Source organism: Notechis scutatus, chromosome 2 (assembly GCF_049901735.1).
Source record: "Notechis scutatus isolate UNSWTSFEM ecotype Mainland chromosome 2, rNotScu1.2, whole genome shotgun sequence".
In the NCBI taxonomy this organism is placed as follows: domain Eukaryota; kingdom Metazoa; phylum Chordata; class Lepidosauria; order Squamata; family Elapidae; genus Notechis; species Notechis scutatus.
This window is the reverse complement of record NC_142010.1, coordinates 13,087,173-13,108,130: the sequence shown is the minus strand read 5'-3', so window position 1 is coordinate 13,108,130 and position 20,958 is coordinate 13,087,173. Positions and strand designations below refer to the sequence as shown.

The 20,958-nt window shown below is 49.2% G+C and overlaps 2 protein-coding genes across 4 annotated transcripts in view; one reads left to right on the top strand and one right to left on the bottom strand.

Annotated features, from left to right (window-relative positions):
• Window positions 1-20,958, bottom strand: part of LOC113432426 (rano class II histocompatibility antigen, A beta chain-like) — a 404,516-nt gene that overhangs the window by 264,352 nt on the left and 119,206 nt on the right. The window lies entirely within an intron of this gene.
• LOC113431455 (H-2 class II histocompatibility antigen, E-S beta chain-like) lies at window positions 8,780-18,879 on the top strand. Of its 2 annotated transcripts, XM_087953531.1 has the most exons (6): window positions 8,780-9,350; window positions 10,532-10,823; window positions 16,625-16,906; window positions 17,044-17,157; window positions 17,395-17,418; window positions 18,540-18,879. In XM_087953531.1, exons 1-6 carry the CDS (start codon window positions 9,087-9,089, stop codon window positions 18,551-18,553), a joined length of 990 nt encoding a protein of 329 aa, XP_087809657.1. In that variant the 5' UTR covers window positions 8,780-9,086; the 3' UTR covers window positions 18,554-18,879. The 2 variants fall into 2 exon arrangements, with proteins under 2 accessions (XP_087809657.1, XP_087809658.1); XM_087953532.1 differs by lacking the exon at window positions 17,395-17,418 and having other exon boundaries at window positions 9,082-9,350.

Genomic DNA, 20,958 nt, shown 5'->3' with positions numbered 1-20,958 from the left:
TGATGGGGTTGGAGGAAGAAGTGCTGCTCTGTGTGTGTGTGTGTTTGTGTATGTGGGGGTGTCAGGAAGAACACAGAGGAAATCACAATCTTGCGGGGGAGGGGAAACATGAGAAGAGCCTAGAAGTTCTGCTTTGACCAGGAGAGCGATGGATCTGGGCCCATGTTGTGTGACTGGGTGTGTCCAAAGACACAATTGTGGGACAGGGTGGAAGTGAGGGGGGGAGCAAGAGTGGAGGGGGATCCAGGCAATCCCAGGATAGGCGCCCTGTGGGATGCCTGCCTGCTGCATCTGGGGGAGGGTTGGGGCTCTGAGCCCTGGCCTGATCTGGCATCACCAACCATCAGCTGATCTTTCATCATCCGCCCTCAACAGCCGGCAGCTGCCCAGCCTCCCATGGCCTCCCCTGGCTGAGAGGGACCAGCCTGCTTAGCCTGAGGATGGGAGACCACCAGGAAGCATCGGAGCTGCTGCAGAGGTTGAAACTCCTCCAGGACAAGGAGGGCGAAGCTTCAGGGCCCCCTCGAACTCACCTCCCTCAAAAGATTCCCTTCCCTCTTTTTCCTCTTTCAGCCTTGCCTGGTCCTCTCCCTGAAACTCTCCCCCTCCCCCCTTTCTCAGCTCCTGCCGTTTGGAAGACCTCGTGGGAACCCAATTCCCCTTGTCCAGAGGGAGGGGACAAAGTTAGAATGGAGAGGAACCCCTAAAGGTGGGCAACAAGGGGATCTCACCTTCCCTGGTCCTTGTCCCCTCCTCTAAATACAGAAGACTTTTAGCCTTTCCCACCTTCCTGAGGCTCAGGGTGCAAGGGAGGTAATTGGGGTCTCCAAGCTCTCTTTATCCTCCTGCCCCCCCCTCCCCCCAGAGCGATCCCCCCTTTCCTGCCGGTCTCAGGTGCAGGAGGAAGCCCGCCCCCCAGTCTTGGCTCAGGAGGGAGGAAAGGCTGCCGGCCCAGAGCAGGAGGGAAAAGTGGGGGAGGGAGCGAGAGGGAAGAGGGAGGGGCAGAGAGGAGGGTGGGAGGAGAGTGAAGGGGAGCGAAGAGAGCGAGGGGGGAGGGAAGGGGAAAGTAAGGGGGGATGAGAAAGAGCGAGGGAGGGGGGGCGAGGGGGAGGGGGGGAGGGGAAACCAAATGGGGGGAAGGGCAGCGCCGCGGAATTCTATTTCTGACTTCCAGAAAGTGGACTATCCGGCCCATCCAATGGAAAAATCGACCTTTGGGAGCGTCATCCGTCTCCAGGCAGAGGAGCCACCGCGGGTCCTTTGGCGGAGAGGCTTCTCGGAGGCTCCGGGCGAAGTTCAGCTGTTCAGCCGGGATTCGGCCTCTTTGTCCGCCCGTCGAGCCCTTCCGAGGACCCGGGAGAGGCGGATGCGCGTGTCGGGTGGCTGAAAGCTCTCCTCGCGGGATTGAAGCCGCTCCAAGCAGAGCTGCCTTCCGCAATTGACCCAGGGGGATTTTGTCCATGCCCAGGGGGTTCAAGGGCTGCTCCGGGTGTTTTGGGATTGGGGTCACGGCCCTCCCAGCCCCCCCCGAATCTTCTGCCTTTGGCTCCCTTCCTGGCAAAGGGGCTGCCGGAGGGCCAGTTGCACCCCCGGCATTGAGGGGTTTTCTGACCCACCGCAAAGGTATCTTGGAGGTATATTTCCAGTTTTATATATGAAGAATTCTGGCTGCATTCAGCTTGTACAGTAATAAATTTCCATTTTTTTCTTTCAAGTTCCTTATCCAGTAATCCTAAAAGGTCAATCTCTGGTTTTCAATCGATGCAGAGAGATAAATCAAGTTTATACAATAAAAAAACAAACCTAGGAAGGCGATGAAAAGGAGACACTTTCCCTCCAACAGCCAATAGATAAGCAGGGATCAGCACCAGACAAACAAACAGGCAGAAAACAATCCTCCAATCAAGGAACCATCCAGGAGGGAACCACACAATCTCTGGCAGGGCATTTAAACAGCCAGCCAATTCCCTCTCTCCTTTGCACTGAGGATGTTACCTAGCTGGGTAATGAAACGTCTCCAAGCGAACCAAGCACCGAGGGCCCCAACGACCCCAGAGTTTAACCCAACCTCCAGATATTCTCTTCTGTGGACTGCATCTTCTTTCAAATGCCTGTCCAAGGACCACAAATCCCATCTTCCTCAGCTGACGCCAACGTTTGTCCATTTCCCTCAACTTCTCCCCTCTCTCCCAATCTTGATCAACTGGATTCTTTGTGGTTCACGACATCCACCTGGTAGAAGCAGCTTCTCCTCTGAACCCCCAGAAAATGGCAGTTCCCTCTTGTGTGTGTGTGGGGGGGGGGGCGGGGGGAACCACACATTCCACCTTCTGCTGAGCGTCCAAAATTCAGGGAGCTCTTAATTCCTTAATTGTTCCTTTGAAAAAAACATGTCTGAACAAAATCTCTTTTCTGTGGATATAGCAATTTTTTTTGGATTTTGGGCAGCTTTTCCTTACAGAGATCTGAAAAAGTATTGCAATCAAAAACAAAAGTACACACAAACGATAAAATATTTCCCAGAATTTTTCCCAGTTTTGGGAAATTGCAAAAATCACATCCGATACCTGTACAATCAGCACAGGGGGCCCCCAAGGCTGTGTGCTATCTCCACTTCTCTTCTCCCTATATACCAATGACTGCATCTCAAACGATCCATCTGTTAAAATACTGAAGTTTGCTGATGACACAACAGTGATTGGTCTCATTCGAGACAATGATGAACCTGCATACAGACAGGACATTATACAACTTGTGGTGTAACCAGAACAATCTGGAACTGAGCACACTCAAAACCGTAGAAATGGTGGTAGACTTTAGAAGAAACCCTCCCATACTACCACCTCTTACAATACTAGACAACACAGTATCAACAGTAGAGACCTTCAAATTTCTAGGTTCTACTATATCACGTGACCTAAAATGGACACCTAACATCAAAAACGTCATCAAAAAGGCACCACAAAGAATGTTCTTTCTGCGCCAACTCAGAAAGCTCAAACTGCCCAAAAGGAGCTGCTGATCCAGTTCTACAGAGGAAGGATTGAGTCTTTCATCTGTACCTCTATAACTGTCTGGTTTGGTTCTGCAACCCAACAGGACAGACACAGACTCCAGAGGATAATTAGGACTGCAGAAAAAACAATTACTACCCACCTGCCTTCAATTGAGGACCTTTATACTGCACGAGTCAAAAAGAGGGCTCTGAAAATATTTACAGACCCCTCACATCCCGGACATATAAACTGTTTCAACTCCTTCCCTCAAAACGACGCTATAGAGCAGGGATCCCCAACCTTTTCACGCCGCGCCCGGTTCGCGCAGCTGGCGCCGGCCCGGTTCCGGCGTCAGCTGGGCGCCGCCATCTTTTTGACGAAAAATCACTTCCGGTGACGTCACCGGAAGTGATCTTTCGTCAAAAAATGGCGGCGCAGCGCTGGTGAGCTTTTCGGGTAGAAATGGCTTTCTACCCGGAAAAGCTCACCAGCGCTGGCGCCGCCATCTTTTTGACGAAAAATTGCTTTTTTACCAAAAAGATGGCGGCGCCCAGCAACCAGCGGCCCGGTAAAGCTTGTTCCGCTGCCCGGTACGGTCCGCGGACCGGCGGTTGGGGACCCCTGCTATAGAGCACTGCACACCAGAACAACTAGACACAAGAACAGTTTTTCCCTGAAAGCCATCACTCTGCTAAACAAATAATTCCCTCAACACTGTTCAACTATTTACAAAGTTTGCACTACTATTACTGATAATCTTTTCACACTCCTTATCACCCATCCACTTGTGATTGTAGGACTGTAACTTTGTTGCTTGTATCCTTACGATTTATATTGACTGTCTCCTAGTATGATTTGATTGTTGATTGTACCCTATGACTATCATTAAGTGTTGTACATTATGATTCTAGATTCTTAACGAATGTACCTTTTCTTTATGTACACTGAGAGTATTTACACCAAGACAAATTCCTTGTGTGTCCAATCACACTTGGCTAATAAAGAATTCTATTCTATTCTATTAAGTTCCCCCCTCCCCCCATTTTGTAAGCAACCCACCCATTCTGGGAGATCTTCCCAGCTAGATAGCTGATAATGAACTCAGGTATTGTTCTATCATTGCATTAGCTCGTTCTGCAGGTCCATCCGTACTTGGATGAAAGGCGGAGCTACGTCCTTGAGAATGATGAAACCTATCACCTTAATGAACTCCCTCCAAAACTTTGCCATAAACTGGAGCCCCCCCTCCCGGTCTGAGATGATCCTTCTTGGCACCCCATGGAGACTCATTTGGGTTCACTAGTTGGAACCCCGACAGGCTGTTCTTCCTGACCCCCCTTCTGGCCACGTGACCCCAGGCTCCCCCCTTTGCCGCCCCCCCCATCCTAGCCCCATCTTCTTTGTTCATGTGAAGCATCCCAGAGTTTTCCTCCCTGAAATGGGCCGATTCTCTATCTCTCCCTGCCTGTCAACAACCCCCCTGCAGTGTGGGCCTGCCTTGGTGGTGGGGGCTGAAAGGGAAGAAAAATGTGTTATTTACACAAAAATGTCTCTTTATATTCTAATTTTCTTCCCTGTCTCTTTTTCTGCAGCCTTGATGGATTAATCCTGCTCTCTGATGCAAAAGGCTATTTTTTTATTTAGTGGCTGATGACTCTTTGTCCTGTTTGCAACTTCTGAGAAATGGAGGCTGAAGGTGGCAGGTTGGGGGGAGGAGGAGGATGGCAGCCTGGACCTTGTCCTGCTGAGAAACCCCCCACTCCCAGCTTCCTTTCAGGGCTGCTCTTTCTTGGGAGGGAGGGGTGGAGACCATCTAGACTCTCCCCTGGGATGCTGGACTGACATGTCACTCTAGCCGCCTCATCTCTCCTGGCTTTGAACCCACAGCAGCTTCATCAACATCATTCTTCTGATGAATCCCTTCCCTTCCCTTCGCTTTGCTATGAAAGAATAAACCTCAGATGTAAGAAAACCCTGGAATCCTTCCTTCCTTCCTTCCTCTTCCTCCTCTTCCTCTTTCCTGCCCCCACAGGAGGCTCCTCCCTCTGCTGCCTCTGGATCCACCATCCCGGCTCCTTTGGGGGTCTGAAGCCAGAACTGGTTTGGGGGAGGGAGGGCAGATCCAGGGAGGGGAAGGGGAAGGAAGACCCCCTCCTGCTCAGAGGCCCCCTTGCTCTGCTTCCCTCAAGCCCCCATGGAGGAGCACAATGCCAGCAGGCAGGGACCTCCCTGAGCACTTGTGGGGAGCCATTGGGGGCACCTGAGACCCCCTACATGCACCTGGCCATTTCAGCCATTTCTCCTCCTTCACAACTGGAGGAAGATCCTGCCCCATTTTGGCACCCAATGCCTCTCTATTCTATTCTATTCTATTCTATTCTATTCTATTCTATTCTATTCTATTCTATTCTATTCTATTCTATTCTATTCTATTCTATTCTATTATTCTATTCTATCCCCCCACCTGGAGACTCAGCCATGGGGCAGAGGAGGACAATCCCTAAAGATTCCTGGCTTGTTGCCTGCTGGATCCTGGCCAGTTCCTCAGTTCCGCTTTGGAGGAGCCCAACGCTTCAGGCTGGGGAAGCAGAACCAAAGCGCCTCTGCAGCTGATGGGGGTTGGAGAAAGAAACTGTGTGTGTGTCTGTGTGTTTTTCTGTAAGGGATGGGGGTGGCAGAGAGAACTCAGAGAAAATCACAATATTTGGGGGGGAAGCATGAAAGGAGCCCGGAGGTTCTGCCCGGGTCAGGCGACAGCTGGATGCCTCACAGAGGCTGCCTGGATCTGGGCCTGACTTTGTGCAACCGACTGGTTGTGTCCAGATACACAACTGGGGGGCAGATGTGGACTCTGCCCCCTCCTTCAGCTGCAGGGGGGACCCGGCTCTGGCCTGCTGAGGCTGGTGCTGGGCCAGGGGGGAGTTTGACCCCTCCAGCCCCCCAACCCTGGAAAGGATCCAGGCCTCCTCTGGACCCCCAAAGCTTTTCACACAGAATCCGGAATTCAGGATCTGTTTAACCCGCCTTTGCTTAACTCACTGGAACCCGAATCTCCCCCAAAGATTAGAAAAAATATGTTTTCTATGGATGTAGTGAAAGATGAGCACAAGGAACAGAATCTCTGCCTTTTTGGATTATTGGGGGAGAGAGATTTCCAGACTGTAATGGTTAAAAGGCTGTAATCCTTTAGTGGGGGATATGGGATTACTGAAGTCCCCAGAATTTCTATTAAAATTCCAGGTTATTTTATAAATTATAAATTTATTCCTTGGTTTAATATACTCTCCATCCATCCATCCTTCCTCCCTTCTTAAATAATACTGAAATCTTTTACCAGGAAGAAAATCCGCTCAGATCCTCTTACAAATATCTGTGGAAATGGATTTTTTCTTCTCCTTTGGGCAAAATATTTCCCCTCCAGAAGAAGGAAGTTCACCTCAGAGGGTGGATTCTTAGGACGGAGTCCCAGGGCTGATTTCTCTCCCCGTGAATAAAATCTCCTTCCTCCCACGATCCTCCCACTCAAAGCTTCGAGTTCCCTGGCAGGAACGGAGAATCTGGATCTTTCATAACATAAAATGTTTGTGAGGTTTATTGAGCTTCTCTCCTATTTTATATTCTATTCTTATTCTATTCCCCCACCTGGAGGCTCAGCCATGGGGCGGAGGAGGACAATCCCTGAAGAATCGAGGCTTGTTGCCTGCTGGATCCTGGCCAGTTCCTCAGTTCCGCTTCGGAGGAGCCCAAAGCTTCAGGCTGGGGAAGCGGAACCGAAGCGCCTCTGCAGCTGATGGGGGTTGGAGGAAGAAGCTGTGTGTGGTGTGTGTGTGTGTGTGTGAGAGAGAGAGATTTGGGGGGGGAGACTGGGGGAGGGTCCTTTGTCCTCCGGCTGAGAATTGGGGAGGGGGCCGAGGAAGAGCCGCTGCTCAGACGGGGAACCTGCCTGAATTCTGGGCTTGGGCCGGAAGAGAAGCGGGGATCGGGGGTCTTGGCTGGGCTCTGGGTGGCGGGAAACTCCACGTGCGACCCTTCCTGGAGGGGAAGACCGACCGGAGTCCCCCTCCTGCCCTGGGGATCTTCTCCCTCGCTCACTTGGGATCCCAGAAGCAGATCCCGGAGTGGGGCAGCGTCTCCAGGGATCGCCCCTCAGCTGACAGAAGCCCGGAGAAGGGGGATCCCCCTGGGAGGGGAAATGGGATCGTCTGAAGCCTCCGAGGGGGATCCGACCTGGAAGGGATCAGGTGGGATTTCCAGGAGAGGCTGGACGGCCGTTTGTCCGGGGTGGGATAAGGGCTCCTAATGCCTCGGCCAGGGGGTCAGGCTAGAAGATCTCTAAGGTCCCTTCCAGCCTCTGAGCCTCGCTCTCCCCTTCGACCCTCCCCCTACCGAAGCCCTCCGCCCCCCCCAGCCCCTCCTGCATGGAACCGGCAGGAAAGACCCCCGAGATTAATGAAGCCCCCCAAGACTACAAGGATCCCCCTCCCACTTTCTCCGCTTCTCTCTCTGCGCAGAACTATCTCCTGTATCGGCTGCAGTCAAGGGAGACTCTGCCCGGAGACCGATGACGCTGCAAGAAGGGAGGATTCTCATTGGTCCTCCTGCTCTTCCTGGACGCTCCCAGTTCCGAAGTGAGGGGAAAACTCCGCCTTCCCCAGTTCAGACCCTCCGATTCCTCCTGGGGGGCCGGGAGCCTCCGCGTCCTTCTCGCCTCTCTTTGCGGGCGCTTGTGGGGCGGCATCCATGGCTTTGGCTGGGCTCCCCCTGGTGCTGCTGGTGGGGGCGCTGGGCCGGATCCCCGGAAGCGAAGGGGGGAAGGAGACCCCCGGTAAGGAGGGGGCTGGGCGGGGGAGGAGGGGCTGGGAAGGACCCCCGGAGGGGGAAGGAAGCTGGTGGGTCCCCAGAGCCTCCAACAGCCTCGATCTCTGCGTGGTCTCCTTCCTCTTCCCTACCCGTATTGGCCCACCAGGAGGAGCGAGAGGGGCCCCTCCCTTGTTCCCCGGTTGTAGCCGAGGTGGGGGTCGCAGCCGGACCCCTCTCCCCCCCCCATTTTCTGGGTCGGAGTGGGCTGCCTGAAAAGAGGCAGGGAAGGAAAAGCGAAAGCGAAAGAGGGAAACTGAGGCATTTTCAGAACGGAGGGAGGGGGGCTCTGAGTTGCTCCTCGGAAAGTGGCTCCCCCTTTAGTGAGGGTGGGCTGGAGACCCTCCCTTTGAGAGGCTCTTGGGGGGGCTGCAGGGGGTCTTTTTGGGGAGGGGGAAAGGAAACAGGTGGGATCCCCTACAGTCGCCCAAAGGGAGGGAAATGGGCTGAAGATTCGCAAAAGAAGAAAAGTTGAGAGGGGGAAGTCCAGGGAAGGGGGGGTGAAGGGATCGGAGACCTCAGAAGTGTGAGTCTAGATGTCTTCCTTGTGCCCCCTCCACTGATTGCACGCTCCCCAAAGGAAGAGAGAGTGGGGGTGCATATGGCCTTTTTCCACCCAAGGAGGATGGAGGAGGCACCTCCCCTCCCCCACCTTCCTTCCCCCTCCCCCTCCAGCAAGTTTGCCTCCCGATGAGACTGAGACAGTCCCCCCTTCCTCCTCCAGGGGGCGCCTCCCATCGGTATCTCAAAGGAAGGTCCCCCTCCCTCCCTTCCTTCTCGAGGGGATCCCACTTTTCCTACTGGCTGGGAACTCCAGGGATGGCCGCTCAGCTGACAGAAGCCCGGAGAAGGGGGATCCCCCTGGGAGGGAAATGGGATTGTCCGAAGCCTCCGAGGGGGATCCGACCTGGAAGGGATCAGGAGGGATTTCCAGAAGAGGCTGGACGGCCGTTTGTCCGGGGTGGGATAAGGGCTCCTCCTGCCTCGGCCAGGGGGTCGGACTAGAAGATCTCTAAGGTCCCTTTGAGCCTCCCTCTCCCCGTCGGCCCTCTCCCCACCGAAGCCCTCCTTCCCCCCAGCCCCTCCTGCATGGAGCTGGCAGGAAAGACCCCCGAGATGAATGCAGCCCCCCAAGACTGAAAAAATCCCCCCTCCCACTTTCTCCGCTTCTCTCTCTGCGCCGAACTATCTCCTGCATCGGCTGCAGTCAAGGGAGACTCTGCCCGGAGACCGATGACGCTGCAAGAAGGGAGGATTCTCATTGGTCCTCCTGCTCTTCCTGGACGCTCCCAGTTCCGAAGTGAGGGGAAAACTCCGCCTTCCCCAGTTCAGACCCTCCGATTCCTCCTGGGGGGCCGGGAGCCTCCGCGTCCTTCTCGCCTCTCTTTGCGGGCGCTTGTGGGGCGGCATCCATGGCTTTGGCTGGGCTCCCCCTGGTGCTGCTGGTGGGGGCGCTGGGCCGGATCCCCGGAAGCGAAGGGGGGAAGGAGACCCCCGGTAAGGAGGGGGCTGGGCGGGGGAGGAGGGGCTGGGAAGGACCCCCGGAGGGGGGAAGGAAGCTGATGGGTCTCCAGAGCCTCCAACAGCCTCGATCTCTGCGTGGTCTCCTTCCCTTCCCTACCCGTATTGCCCCCCCCCCCCAGGAGGACGGAGAGGGACCCCTCCCTTGTTCCCCGATTGTAGCCGAGGTGGGTGTCGAAGCCGGGCCCCTCTCCCCCCCCATTGTCTGGGTCGGAGTGGGCTGCCTGGAAAGAGGCAGGGAAGGAAAAGCGAAAGCGAAAGAGGGAAACTGAGGCATTTTCAGCCCTGAAGCCCCAGAAGGAAAAAGAGCCAAAGAATTTTGGCTTCTGCAGAAACTTCGCTTTTTCTTCTGAATCTCAGATTTGAGGCTTTGGAGGTCAGGCAAGAGGGGAGCTTCGGTCCCTTCTGGGGGAGGCTCTGAATTTGGGGAGGGGACCAAGAACCCCCCACCCCCATCATCCCCCACTGGCTCTATCGGGACCTGGAGGGGGAGGGGGGAACGGAGGGAGGGGGGGCTCTGAGTTGCTCCTCCGAAAGTGGCTCCCCCTTTAGCTCTTGGGGGGCTGCAGGGGGTCTTTTTGGGGAGGGGGAAAGGAAATAGGTGGGATCCCCGACAGTCACCCAAAGGAAGGGAAATGGGCTGAAGATTTGGGGAAGAAGAAAACTTGAGGGGGGGAATCCAGGGAAGGGGGGGTTGAAGGGCTGGGAGACCTCAGAAGTGTGAGTCTAGATGTCCTCCTTGTGCCCCCTCCCCTCATTCCCCGCCCCCCCCCAAGGGAAGAGAGAGCAGGAGGTGTGGATATTCCCTTCCCTCCAGCCCTCCCCCACCCTTCCTCCCCTGGAGATCCAACGTTCCCTGCAGAGAGAAGATCTGCTCGACCAGTGGAGCTTCTGCCTGCCCTCCCCCCGAAGGGATGGAGGGGGTCCCTTAAGGAGGCCCTCCTCCCCTCCTTCCCTTTCCCCCAGTCTGCCTCCCCAGAGTGAGAGAGTCCCCCTCCCTCCTCCAGGGCGTCTCCCAGTCTCTCAAAGGAAGGTCCCCCACCCTCCCCCTTCCTGGTGGGACCCTCCTCCTCCTCCTCTACTAGCGGCTGGGAGCGATGGGCCCTGGAGTCCCTCCTGACGGCCTCCTCCTCCTCCTCCTCCTCCTCCCCTGGCAGCCCATTTCCTGTACCAGAGGAAGGCCGAGTGCCTCTTCCTCAACGGGACGCAGCGGGTGCGGTACCTGGATCAGGGACTTCTACGACCGGCAGGAGTTTGTCCGCTTCGACAGCGACCTCGGGAAACACGTGGCCGTCACGGCGTTTGGGAAGGCGGATGCGGACAAGTGGAACAGCGATGAGCAGTGGATGCAGTACCAGAAGGCCGCTGTGGATTCCTTCTGCCGACACAACTACGGGGTGTACAACTACGAGGCGGCCAAGAGGGAGGAGCGCGTGGTTGGCCGGAGAGGTGAGTCCTGGGGGGGGAGGGTCTCTTCTTCCCTGGGAGGGGGAGGCCGGGACCCCCCTTTCCTTTCCTGGCATCCACTGGGGATTCTCCTCCCGGGTGACGGTTCCGCCTCCTTCTTCCTTCTGCCCTCTCAGAGCTCCGGAATCTCCCTCTTCTCCCCCGGATCCAAACTCTCCTCCTGTCCGGGATCTGGGATCCCTTTGATCCCCCCAGGAAATCCACCCAAATCTATGATTTTCTTCTTTGGGGGGGAGGGAAATCCAGCCAGGTCTCTCTCTCTGTCCCTCCCTACTTCTCAATCCAGGGAGTCCTCCACTTACAAGAGTTCACTTAGTGACCGTTTGAAGTGACAAGGGCAGTGAAAGCAATGACTTCTGACCTTGTTTCACACTTATGACCATTGCAGCCTCCCCAGGGTCCCCTGAGCCAAATCCAGGTGTTTGGCCACTGATTTGTACTTGTGACGGTCACAGTGACCCGGGGTCCTCGGAACCGCTTTTGCGACCTTCCACAGGGAAGCCAGGTTCACTTAACAACCGTCTTACTCATTTAACAACTGCACTGATTCACTTAACGACAGGGGCCACAAAGGTCACAAAATGAGGCAAACCTCATGGAACAAACGCCTCACTTAACAACAGAGATTCTGGGCTCAATCGTGGTCAGAACTCAAGGATTGCCTGGATATTCATCTGTTTCTTTCTCTCCCTGATTCCTTTTTATCCTCTTCAGGAACCGCCTGTTTCCCTCCCTCTTTCCATCCAGAAGCCCCTCCCTCTCACTCTATTATTTCTTGCAAAAAGTCTTTTATTTTTTAATCATTTAAATACACCTTTGCAAGGACAGTGTGGTTCCTGGTGTTTTACACTTTAAATCAAGCCTGTCCATAACCACAAATACAACTTTCTAACATCACATCATTATCTATTGTCATATTTTCTTCTTCAAATTCTCATAAATTACTTCATATCAGCCTTTTTATTTTTGTTCATTTTCTATCTTCCTCAGTCATATATTCAACATGTTTACAGTTCAATCTTCAATCTATTCATATCATTTCATTTATCATTCAATATTTCACCTTAATTTATAGCTATTCCAAAATACATTTTGTATCTTATTTTCTTTTAGCCAATATGGTCATATTTACACCACTATATCCTCATTACCTTATACAAATATAACAGATATAACAGAATATTTAATTCATTAAAACTTTATCTATCTTCCTTAATCATATTTTCAACATGTTTACACTTCTCATTTTTAGATAAATACATTTTCCATGTTATTTTCTTTTAACCAATATTGTCATATCTACAGCAATATATCCTCATTACCTTATACAAATATCACAGATATAACAGAATATTTAATTGATTAATTCATTAAAAATTTCTCTATCTTCCTTGATCATATTTTCAACATGTTTACACCTCATTTTTAGAAATAAATTTTCCATCTTATTATCTTTTAGCCAATATTGTCAAACTTATAGCAATATATCTTCATTACCTTATACAAGTAGATAATAGAATATTTCATGAAAGATATACTAATCATTCTTGTGCTCAGCATGTTACAGTTTCATACCATTCATTAAGCATTCAAAATTTCATCTTAATTTATATTATCTCCTATTATGTCCCCCCATTATTACACTTGCCACTGTTGCATATATTTTATTTTCTATATATTCCCTTCCCTCTAACATCTCATTTTTACTCAAATAACTTTTCTTTTAGCCAATAATACCAAACTTGTAACATTATGACCTCATTACCATATATATATATATATATATATATATATATATATATATATATATATATATATATATATTATGTATGTATTATATGTATGTAATTATTATATATATATATTATTATATATATATATATATATATAAAATATATTTTTCTGTCTTCTGCACAGTAGTGGATTTTTAAGCTGTGCAGATGCAGATAGATAAACCCAACAAGACGTCCATCACAAAGTACGTTTATTGGTTCATCAGGTATCCTCATAAATCACATTTGTGACGAAGTTCTTCTTTAATGACCAATCCTTTGCATATCTGCCTTGTAATAAAAGCTGGTTATCTCCTAACCCATCTCCTAACGATAGAAAGCAACTGCCATGAGTTAGGGAGTTCAGGCAAAAGTGAGGAAAACTCCCCCAACCCATCGAGGGTCAATTTAGTGACCAATCAGGATTACAGATGTGGTCAGGTGATATGGACTACATTTCCCAGGATACCTTTAACTACATTTACCATGATGCATTCCCTTAAGGGGACAGCTCACAATTGCTACCTAGCTATCCAATTCCCCTACACTGGCTGGACAGCACATATATAATTCATTAAAAATATTATACTACTACATGGTTATATCTATTCTCTGTCAGGCTCCATAAAAATTTTTTTTCCATATTTTATCCCCTAATCATTTAGATTTTACATAAGCATTTGTCTATCTTAATTAATCTATTATAAGTTCTTATTTTCATATCTATTACATTTAAATAATTCCTTTTATTCTAATTCTTAATCCCATCTCTCAAAATCGATTATATATGTTTTACTACAAATATACCTCATCATCTGAGTCTCCTCTTTTCCACTTCTTTTTAATTTTTTTCTATTTTGTTCCTTTTTTTTTAAACAAAGTTTTTATTTTTACAACAAACATACGAACAAAACATAAAAACATAAAACCCTCTTTCAATTATATACATACAGTGTGTCAGTTGGTTACAATCTTTTGTGCTATCCTGTTTTTACCATTACTCACAAGTTATATAAATTCTCACCTTATCGATCTAGCTTATGCTTATATAATATCAATTATTAAACATTCATTTGACTATTTTTCCATCATTTTATATGAGATATTCTAATTTTCATTATGATTTAATCTATACATTCATCCAATGGTTATATATTTTATATTGTATTCTATATCAATCTGTTGACTTTTATTGTAAGGCTTACTAATCTATTTCTTTACCATGTCTTTTTATCTAACCATTGATAAAATAAATCCCACATCATATAAAATTGTTTATCCTCTTGTTCTCTAATTTCAAATGTCAATTTACTCATTTCGCACAGTCCATGATTTTCTTAATAATTTCCTCCTGCATAGGTATTTTTCATTTTTCCAATTCTTAGCAAATACAATTCTAGCCGCTGTTAAAACATTGACAATCAAATATTTCAATTCTTTACAATATATTTCCGGTATAATTCCCAATAAAAATATCTCAGGTTTAAAGTCTATGTGCTGTTTTGTCATTTTTTCCAACCATGTGTGGATTGTAGTTCAATATCTTTTTGCATCTGAGCATGTCCACCACATGTGGTAATATGAACCAGGTATCTGATGACATTACCAACATTTATCCGATTTATTCTTGAACATCCTTGCAATTCTCGTCGGGGTAAGTGCCACCTGTAAAACATCTTATATAAATTTTCTTTATATGCAGTTGACATTGTCATTTTATAATTTTGAGACCACAATTTTTGCCATTTATCTAAGTCAATCCCATATCCGAATTTTTCCCCCACGCAATCATTGTTTCTTTTACTTGTTCTTCCTCTAATTTAAACTCTAGCAAATGTCCATAAAGTTTTTTGATTACTTTTTCATCAGTACCTGTCAAAATTTTATCTAAATCAGTCAAGTTATCATAGATACCTTCTGTTTTAACATCTTTATCAAATCTAGATTGTATTTGCAAATATGAAAACCAATTCATTTTTACACCTTGTTCTTCCAACGCTTGCATAGATTTAAGTTCACCCTTTTCATTCAATATCTCACCATATCTGTTTGTTCCTTTTTATATATTATTGGATAGGAAAAAGCTTCAATAGTAGATAACTATAGTGGAATTTTTAAATAATATTGCTTTTTTATCTTCTCCCAGTTTAGAAACAATGCTTCTCGAATATAATTTCTTCTAAAATACCCCTGCGTTTTAGTTCCCTTATACCAGAGGAAGGCATGCCACCCTAGCGGCAAGTCATGTCCTTCTAAATTCAAAAGTCTAGTATTCCTTAGTGTTATCCACTCCTTTTCCCACATCAGATTCGTCGCTTGGTAGTATAATTCCCAATTGGGCAAAGCAAATCCTCCTCTTATTCTTGCATCTTGTAGCAATTTAAGTTTTATTCTTTACTGTATTTTAGCACTATTTTGTTTAAATCTTCAAAAATTCTTTCCCTATTCTGATTGGAATTGTCTGGAATAAGTATAAGATTCTGGGCAATACATTCATCTTAATTGTAGATATTCTCCCAATCAGTGATTGTAAATTTTCCCATTTTATCAAGTCTGTTGCAATCTGTTGTTTAAGTTTGAGATAATTATCCTCCTTAAGTGTGCTACATCTTGGTGTTATATGTATCCCTAAATACTCAACCTTGTTTGTGACCTGGATCCCCAAAACTTCCAATTCTTTCTTTCGTCTTACTAACATGTTCTTTGCTAAAATCTTTGTTTTATCTTTATTTTTTTTCAAACCTGCTACTTTCTCATACTCTTCTATCTTTTCTATCAGTTTAGGTGTTGACTCCAATGGATCCTCTAATATAAATACCAGGTCTTTTTCCACTTCTAACTATTGTCTCTAAATCTTTCTTTTATATTAATTCATTGTTTCTTTGCTTGTTTATCATTTTCTATCATCCTTTGGCTTTTTCCCTTAATCCTTCCTCCATTTACCATCATTTTCTGATATTTTCTCTCCCATTTCTCAAAGTTTCCCCCCTCCCTCTTAGATCTCCACTGTGTATCTCCGTAACCATTTCATTTATCAGCATTCCAGTCTCAATATCCCCTCTCTTATTTATTATATCCATCATTAATATCTCATATTCAGCTTTTTTTTCTTCTTGTGTTATTTGTTGTTCCTTTTGATCCATTTCACTGCTTTCTCTTTCTTCTAACTCCTCCCACATCTTTGTCCTTTCTTCTTCTTCTTCTTCTTCTTCTTCTTCTTCTCTTCTTCTTCTTCTTCTTCTTCTTCTTCTTCTTCTTCTTCTTCTTCTTCTTCTTCTTCTTCTTCTTCTTCTTCTTCTTCTTCTTCTTCTCTCTCTTCTTCTTCTTCTTCTCTCTCTCTTCTTCTTCTTCTTCTTCTTCTTCTTCTTCTTCTTCTTCTTCTTCTTTTTCTTCTTCTTCTTCTTCATTTCTGATTTTTCCTCCATATTCTGTATATTCAGTTCCCAGTTCTGGAGATTCTCCAGGACTCCCGAAGAGCAGGTGGCAGTCACGGCTAGGAGAGGGTCTGTAAATCTTTGGGTTAGTTGGCCACTTTGGCAAATTAATTTAATAAATAACTAAATGTACTAAACAAACAAACAAACAAACAAACGTCGTATTATACCTGATTAAAAGTGTGGTTCCATTTTCCATGAGACCCCAAGAATCCTCCGAATCCTGCTGTGTTTGTCCTCCCCGTCTTCTGCGTTATTTCTTTCCATCTCCACCACATCTGGCAGAAGGTTCCTTTCACCTCTGGGCGTTTCTCGCGTTTATCCCTGTCGGATTTGCCTATTTGGGGAATTCTTCCTTTTTGGAGACTGCAGCTGATCCCAATCAGGAAGGATTTCACTTTTTTCCCTCTTTCAGGATCCCTTTTAATTTCTTGCTGCAATTTACTTTGGAAGATGACTCAAAACACAGAATATTTTCAGGAGTGAAAAGGGATCCTGGCCTGAACTAACCAACTTGGTCTCCTGTTCTGGTCCCTCCTGTGCCTCTCATGTGCCTCCTTCTCTTCCTTCCCTCCAGCCAAGCCCACCGTCACCATCTCCCCCACCAAGATGGATCCCGCTTCCCCCAACACCATCCTCCTCTGCACCGCCACGGGCTTTTACCCCTTGGAGATCGAGATCCAGTGGCTGAAGAACGGGAAGCTGGAGGAGGAGGGCGTGGCCTTCGGGGAGGAGCTCCAGAATGGAGACTGGACCTACCAGCTCCAGGTGATGCTGGAGACCCAGCCCCAGCGGGGGGATGTCTACACTTGCCAAGTGGGGCATGTCAGCCTGGAGGCCCCCATCACCGTCCAGTGGGGTAAGCCCCTCCCGTCCCTCCCCTCCTGCCCTGAGAAGGGGGAGAGAACCTCCCTGTGGGGGGAGCCGGAATGAACCTTCCTGGGGGACGGGGGGCCTGATCATCCTGCTCAGGTGAGGCTCCTTCTCCTTCCCCAGAGCCCCGTTCCTCCAGCTCTGCCAGGAGCAAACTCTGGACAGGGATCATGGGGGCCGTGATTGGAGCGGCCTTCCTGGCTGTGGGGCTCTTCTCCTACCTGAAGAGCAAGAAAGGTGAGTCTGGGGGCTGGAGGAGAGGTTGTGGGGAGGGGACCATCTAGGGGAGGACTCTCATCAAGCTCAGCAGGTGGCCAAGAGGGTCTCCTTGAGGAATAGTTTTGGGAACTTCTGTTCCTCAAGGGGGCTATAAGGGAAGATCGTCCAACCTATTATGGGCTATCAGTGGGGAGGGGGACCCCCTGAGTCCTCCAGCCCATGAAGGGTCCTGATTGGCTCTTTTTCTCCTTCCAGCCACTCCCATCCAACCTCCTGCAGGTGAGTTTCTCCTCTTCCTCCCTCATCTCAGCCTCTCCTACAAGTTATAGGTGTTTTTTTAAATATTTTTTTTTAAATATCTCCTTTCTGTGGATATAGCAAATTTTTGAATTTTGGGCAGCTTTTCCTTACAGAGATCAGAAAAAATATTGCAATCAAAAAGAAAAGTACACAGAAACGCTAAAATCTTGCGCAGAATTTTTCCAAGTTTTGGGAAATTGCAAAAGGGAAGGGAAGGAGGATCCCAGGTTTACATTTCTCCCCCCCCCCAATAGTTTGTAAGCAACCCACCCATCCTTTTAGGCTTACTGTGGAGGGGGGTTCCTGAGGGGATTCAGGCATGGGGACAAATTCCACCCCTGTGGCTATTTTAAAAGGGGTGAGTCCCATGTTAATATGCACTGTGGTATTTTGGGCCACTTCAGCAAATGGCAGGAGATCTTCCCAGCTAGATTGCTGATAATTAACACAGCATCTCAGGTATTGTTCTATAATAGCGTTAGCTCGTTCTGCAGCTCCGTCCATACTCGGATGGAGGGTGGAGCTAAGCCCTTGAGAATGATGACCCTATCACCTTCATGAACTCCCTCCAAAACTCCACTGTGAACTGGACCCCTTCCTCCCCTCCCCCCAGTCCCAGATGATCCTTCTTGGCTCTCCATGGAGACTCATTTGGGTTCACTAGTCAGAACCTTGACAGGCTGTTCTTCCTGACCCCGCTTCTCCTTGTGGGAATTCACACAATTTCTGGCCAAGTGACCCCCAGTCTCCTCCCTTTTCTTCAACCCCCATCCTGGCCCCATGTCGTTTGCTCATAGGAAATGTCTGCAGGGGGGAGGGTTGGGGGGTCTCTCCTCTTGATTAACCCTCTAATTAAGACAAATAGGGAGAATCCCAGAATCCCCTGGAGATGAAATGGGGAGGAATCCCTGGTCCTTCCCAGCCTTTTCCTCCCTGAAATGGGCAGATTCTCCCGCTATTTGTCCCTGCCTGTCAATCACCCCCCCTGCAGTGTGGGCCTGCCTTGGGGTTGACGGGTTGAAAGGGAAGAAAAAAAATGTTATTTACACAAAAAATGTCTCTTTCTATTCTAATTTTCTTCCCTGTCTCTTTTCCTGCAGCCCTCATGGATTAATCCTGCTCTCTGATGCAAAGGATATTTTTTTCTTTAGTAGCTGATGATTCTTTGTCCTGTTTGCAACCTCTGAGAAATGGAGGCTGAAGGTGGCAGGTTGGGGGGAGGAGGAGGATGGTAGCTTCCTTTGGGGGCCTCCCTTTCTTGCGAGGGAGGGGTGGAGACCATCTAGACTGTCCCCTGGGATGCTGGGCCGACCTGTCCCTCTAGCCCCTTCATCTCTCCTGGCTTTGAACCCACAGCAGCTTCATCTACATTATTCTTCTTATGAATCACTTCCCTTCCCTTCGCTTTGCTATGAAAGAATAAACTTTAGAAGCAGTAAACCCTGGACTCCTTCCTTCCTCTTTGCCGCCCCCACAGGAGGCTCCTCCCTCTGCTGCCTCTGGATCCCAGCTCCTTTGGGGGTCCGAAGACAGAACTGGTTCGGGAGGATGGTGGGCAGATCCGGGGAGGGGAAGGACCCCCTCCTGCTCAGAGGCCTCCTTGCTCTGCTTCCCCTCAAGCCCCCTTTGGAGGAGCACAATGCCAGCAGGCAGGGTCTTCCCTGAACGTTTGTGGGGAGCCATTGGGGGGCACCTGAGACCCCCCTACATTGACCCGGCCATATCAACCATTTCTCTCCCTCACAACTGGAGGAAGATCCTGCCCCATTTTGGCACCCCACACCCCGCTCTTTCCCTCTTTTGGGTTCAGATTCAAATGGTATAGAGTAGACCTAAATGGTGTAGGCCCAAGCAGGGGGTTGGACTAGATGATCTCCAATAAATCCACCTGAAGCCTTTCCTGGTGTAGAAGACATTTGCCATGGAGGGGAAGACCAGCTCTGCGGGAAAGAGGGAGGGGGTTCAATGGGGCAGCCCTGAGTGGAAGACCCCTCCCTTCTCCCCAACATCTCTAGATGCCCTTAGGTAGCCCTCCAATTGAGCCTTGCCCCCTCCAGAGGTCATCCAGACTGGCTCTGCAGGACTCCAGCTAGATCTCTAAGGGCAGAATTTCCCCCTCCCAATTCCTCATCTGGGGTCTTGGGGCCACCACAGGAAGAATCTTTGTGTCGTTGGAGAAAGTCTCTCAAACACGGGGAAGATTTGGGCTCCTGTTGGCAAAAATCTCCCCTTGGAAGACAGCGTGCAAGAACTTGGAGAAGGGACAACACCAAATGTATCAATGATGAAAAAAAAAATCAGGTTTCCTTAACAAAGAAAAGGCATTGTTGGTGATAGATGCTTCATTGCTCAGGGGAACTGAACCAGTGAATTTTGAGAGAATCAAGCAAGGGTGGTTGGCTGTTTCCCAGGAGCAGCTTTCAAAGAGGCGACTGAGGGGCTTCCAGAAATAATGACCTCCACAGATTCTTCTTATCCCTTTTTCCTCTTTCATGTGGGGAGGAATGAAAAAGTCCTGGGAAACTTCCGGTGAGCCAGGGGACCTTGTGGCTGCGCCACCTGGAGACTCAGCCATGGGGTGGAGGAGGACAATCCCTGAGCTGCCCTGGTGAGGAATCCTGGCTTGTTGCCTGCTGGATCCTGGCCAGTTGCTCAGTTCTGCTTCGGAGGAGCCCAAAGCTTCAGACTGGGGAAGTGGAATCCAAGGGCCTCTGCAGCTGATGGGGTTGGAGGAAGAAGTGCTGCTCTGTGAGTGTGTGTGTGTGTATGTGTGTGTGTGTCAGGAAGAACACAGAGGAAATCACAATCTTGTGGGGGAGGGGAAACGTGAATAGCGTAGAAGTTCTGCTTTGACCAGGAGAGCGATGGATCTGGGCCCATATTGTGTGACTGGCTGTGTCCAAAGACACAATTGTGGGACAGGGGGAAAGTGAGGGATCCAGGCCATCCCAGGATAGGCGCCCTGTGGGATGCCTGCCTGCTGCAGCTGGGGGAGGGTTGGGGCTCTGAGCCCTGGCCTGATCTGGCATCACCAACCATCAGCTGATCTTTCATCTTCCGCCCTCAACAGCCGGCAGCTGCCCAGCCTCCTGTGGCCTCCGCTGGCTGAGAGGGACCAGCCTGCTTAGCCTGAGGATGGGAGGCCACCAGGAAGCATCGGAGGTGCTGCAGAGGTTGAAACTCCTCCAAGACAAGGAGGGCGAAGCTTCAGGCCCTCTTCGAACTCACCTCCCTCAAAAGATTCCCTTCCCTCTTTTTCCTCTTTCAGCCTTGCCTGGTCATCTCCTTGAAACTCTCCCCCTCCCCCCTTTCTCAGCTCCTGCCGTTTGGAAGACCTCATGGGAACCCAATTCCCCTTGTCCAGAGGGAGGGGACAAAGTTAGAGTAGAGTGGAAACCCTAAAGGGGGGCAACAAAGGGGTCTCACCTTCCCTGGTCCTTGCCCCCTCCTCTAAATACAGGAGGGAGTGGGGAGGGACCGAGGGGGAAGAGGGAGGGGGAGGGGCAGAGAAGAGGGGGG

Coding starts and splice junctions, on each gene's coding strand:
- LOC113431455 (XM_087953531.1), top strand. CDS start 9,087: ATGACGCTGCAAGAAGGGAGGATTCTCATTGGTCCTCCTGCTCTTCCT. Junction 9,351..10,531: donor AGGGGGGAAGGAGACCCCCG/GTAAGGAGGGGG, acceptor CTCCCCTGGCAG/CCCATTTCCTGTACCAGAGG. Junction 17,158..17,394: donor CTACCTGAAGAGCAAGAAAG/GTGAGTCTGGGG, acceptor TTCTCCTTCCAG/CCACTCCCATCCAACCTCCT.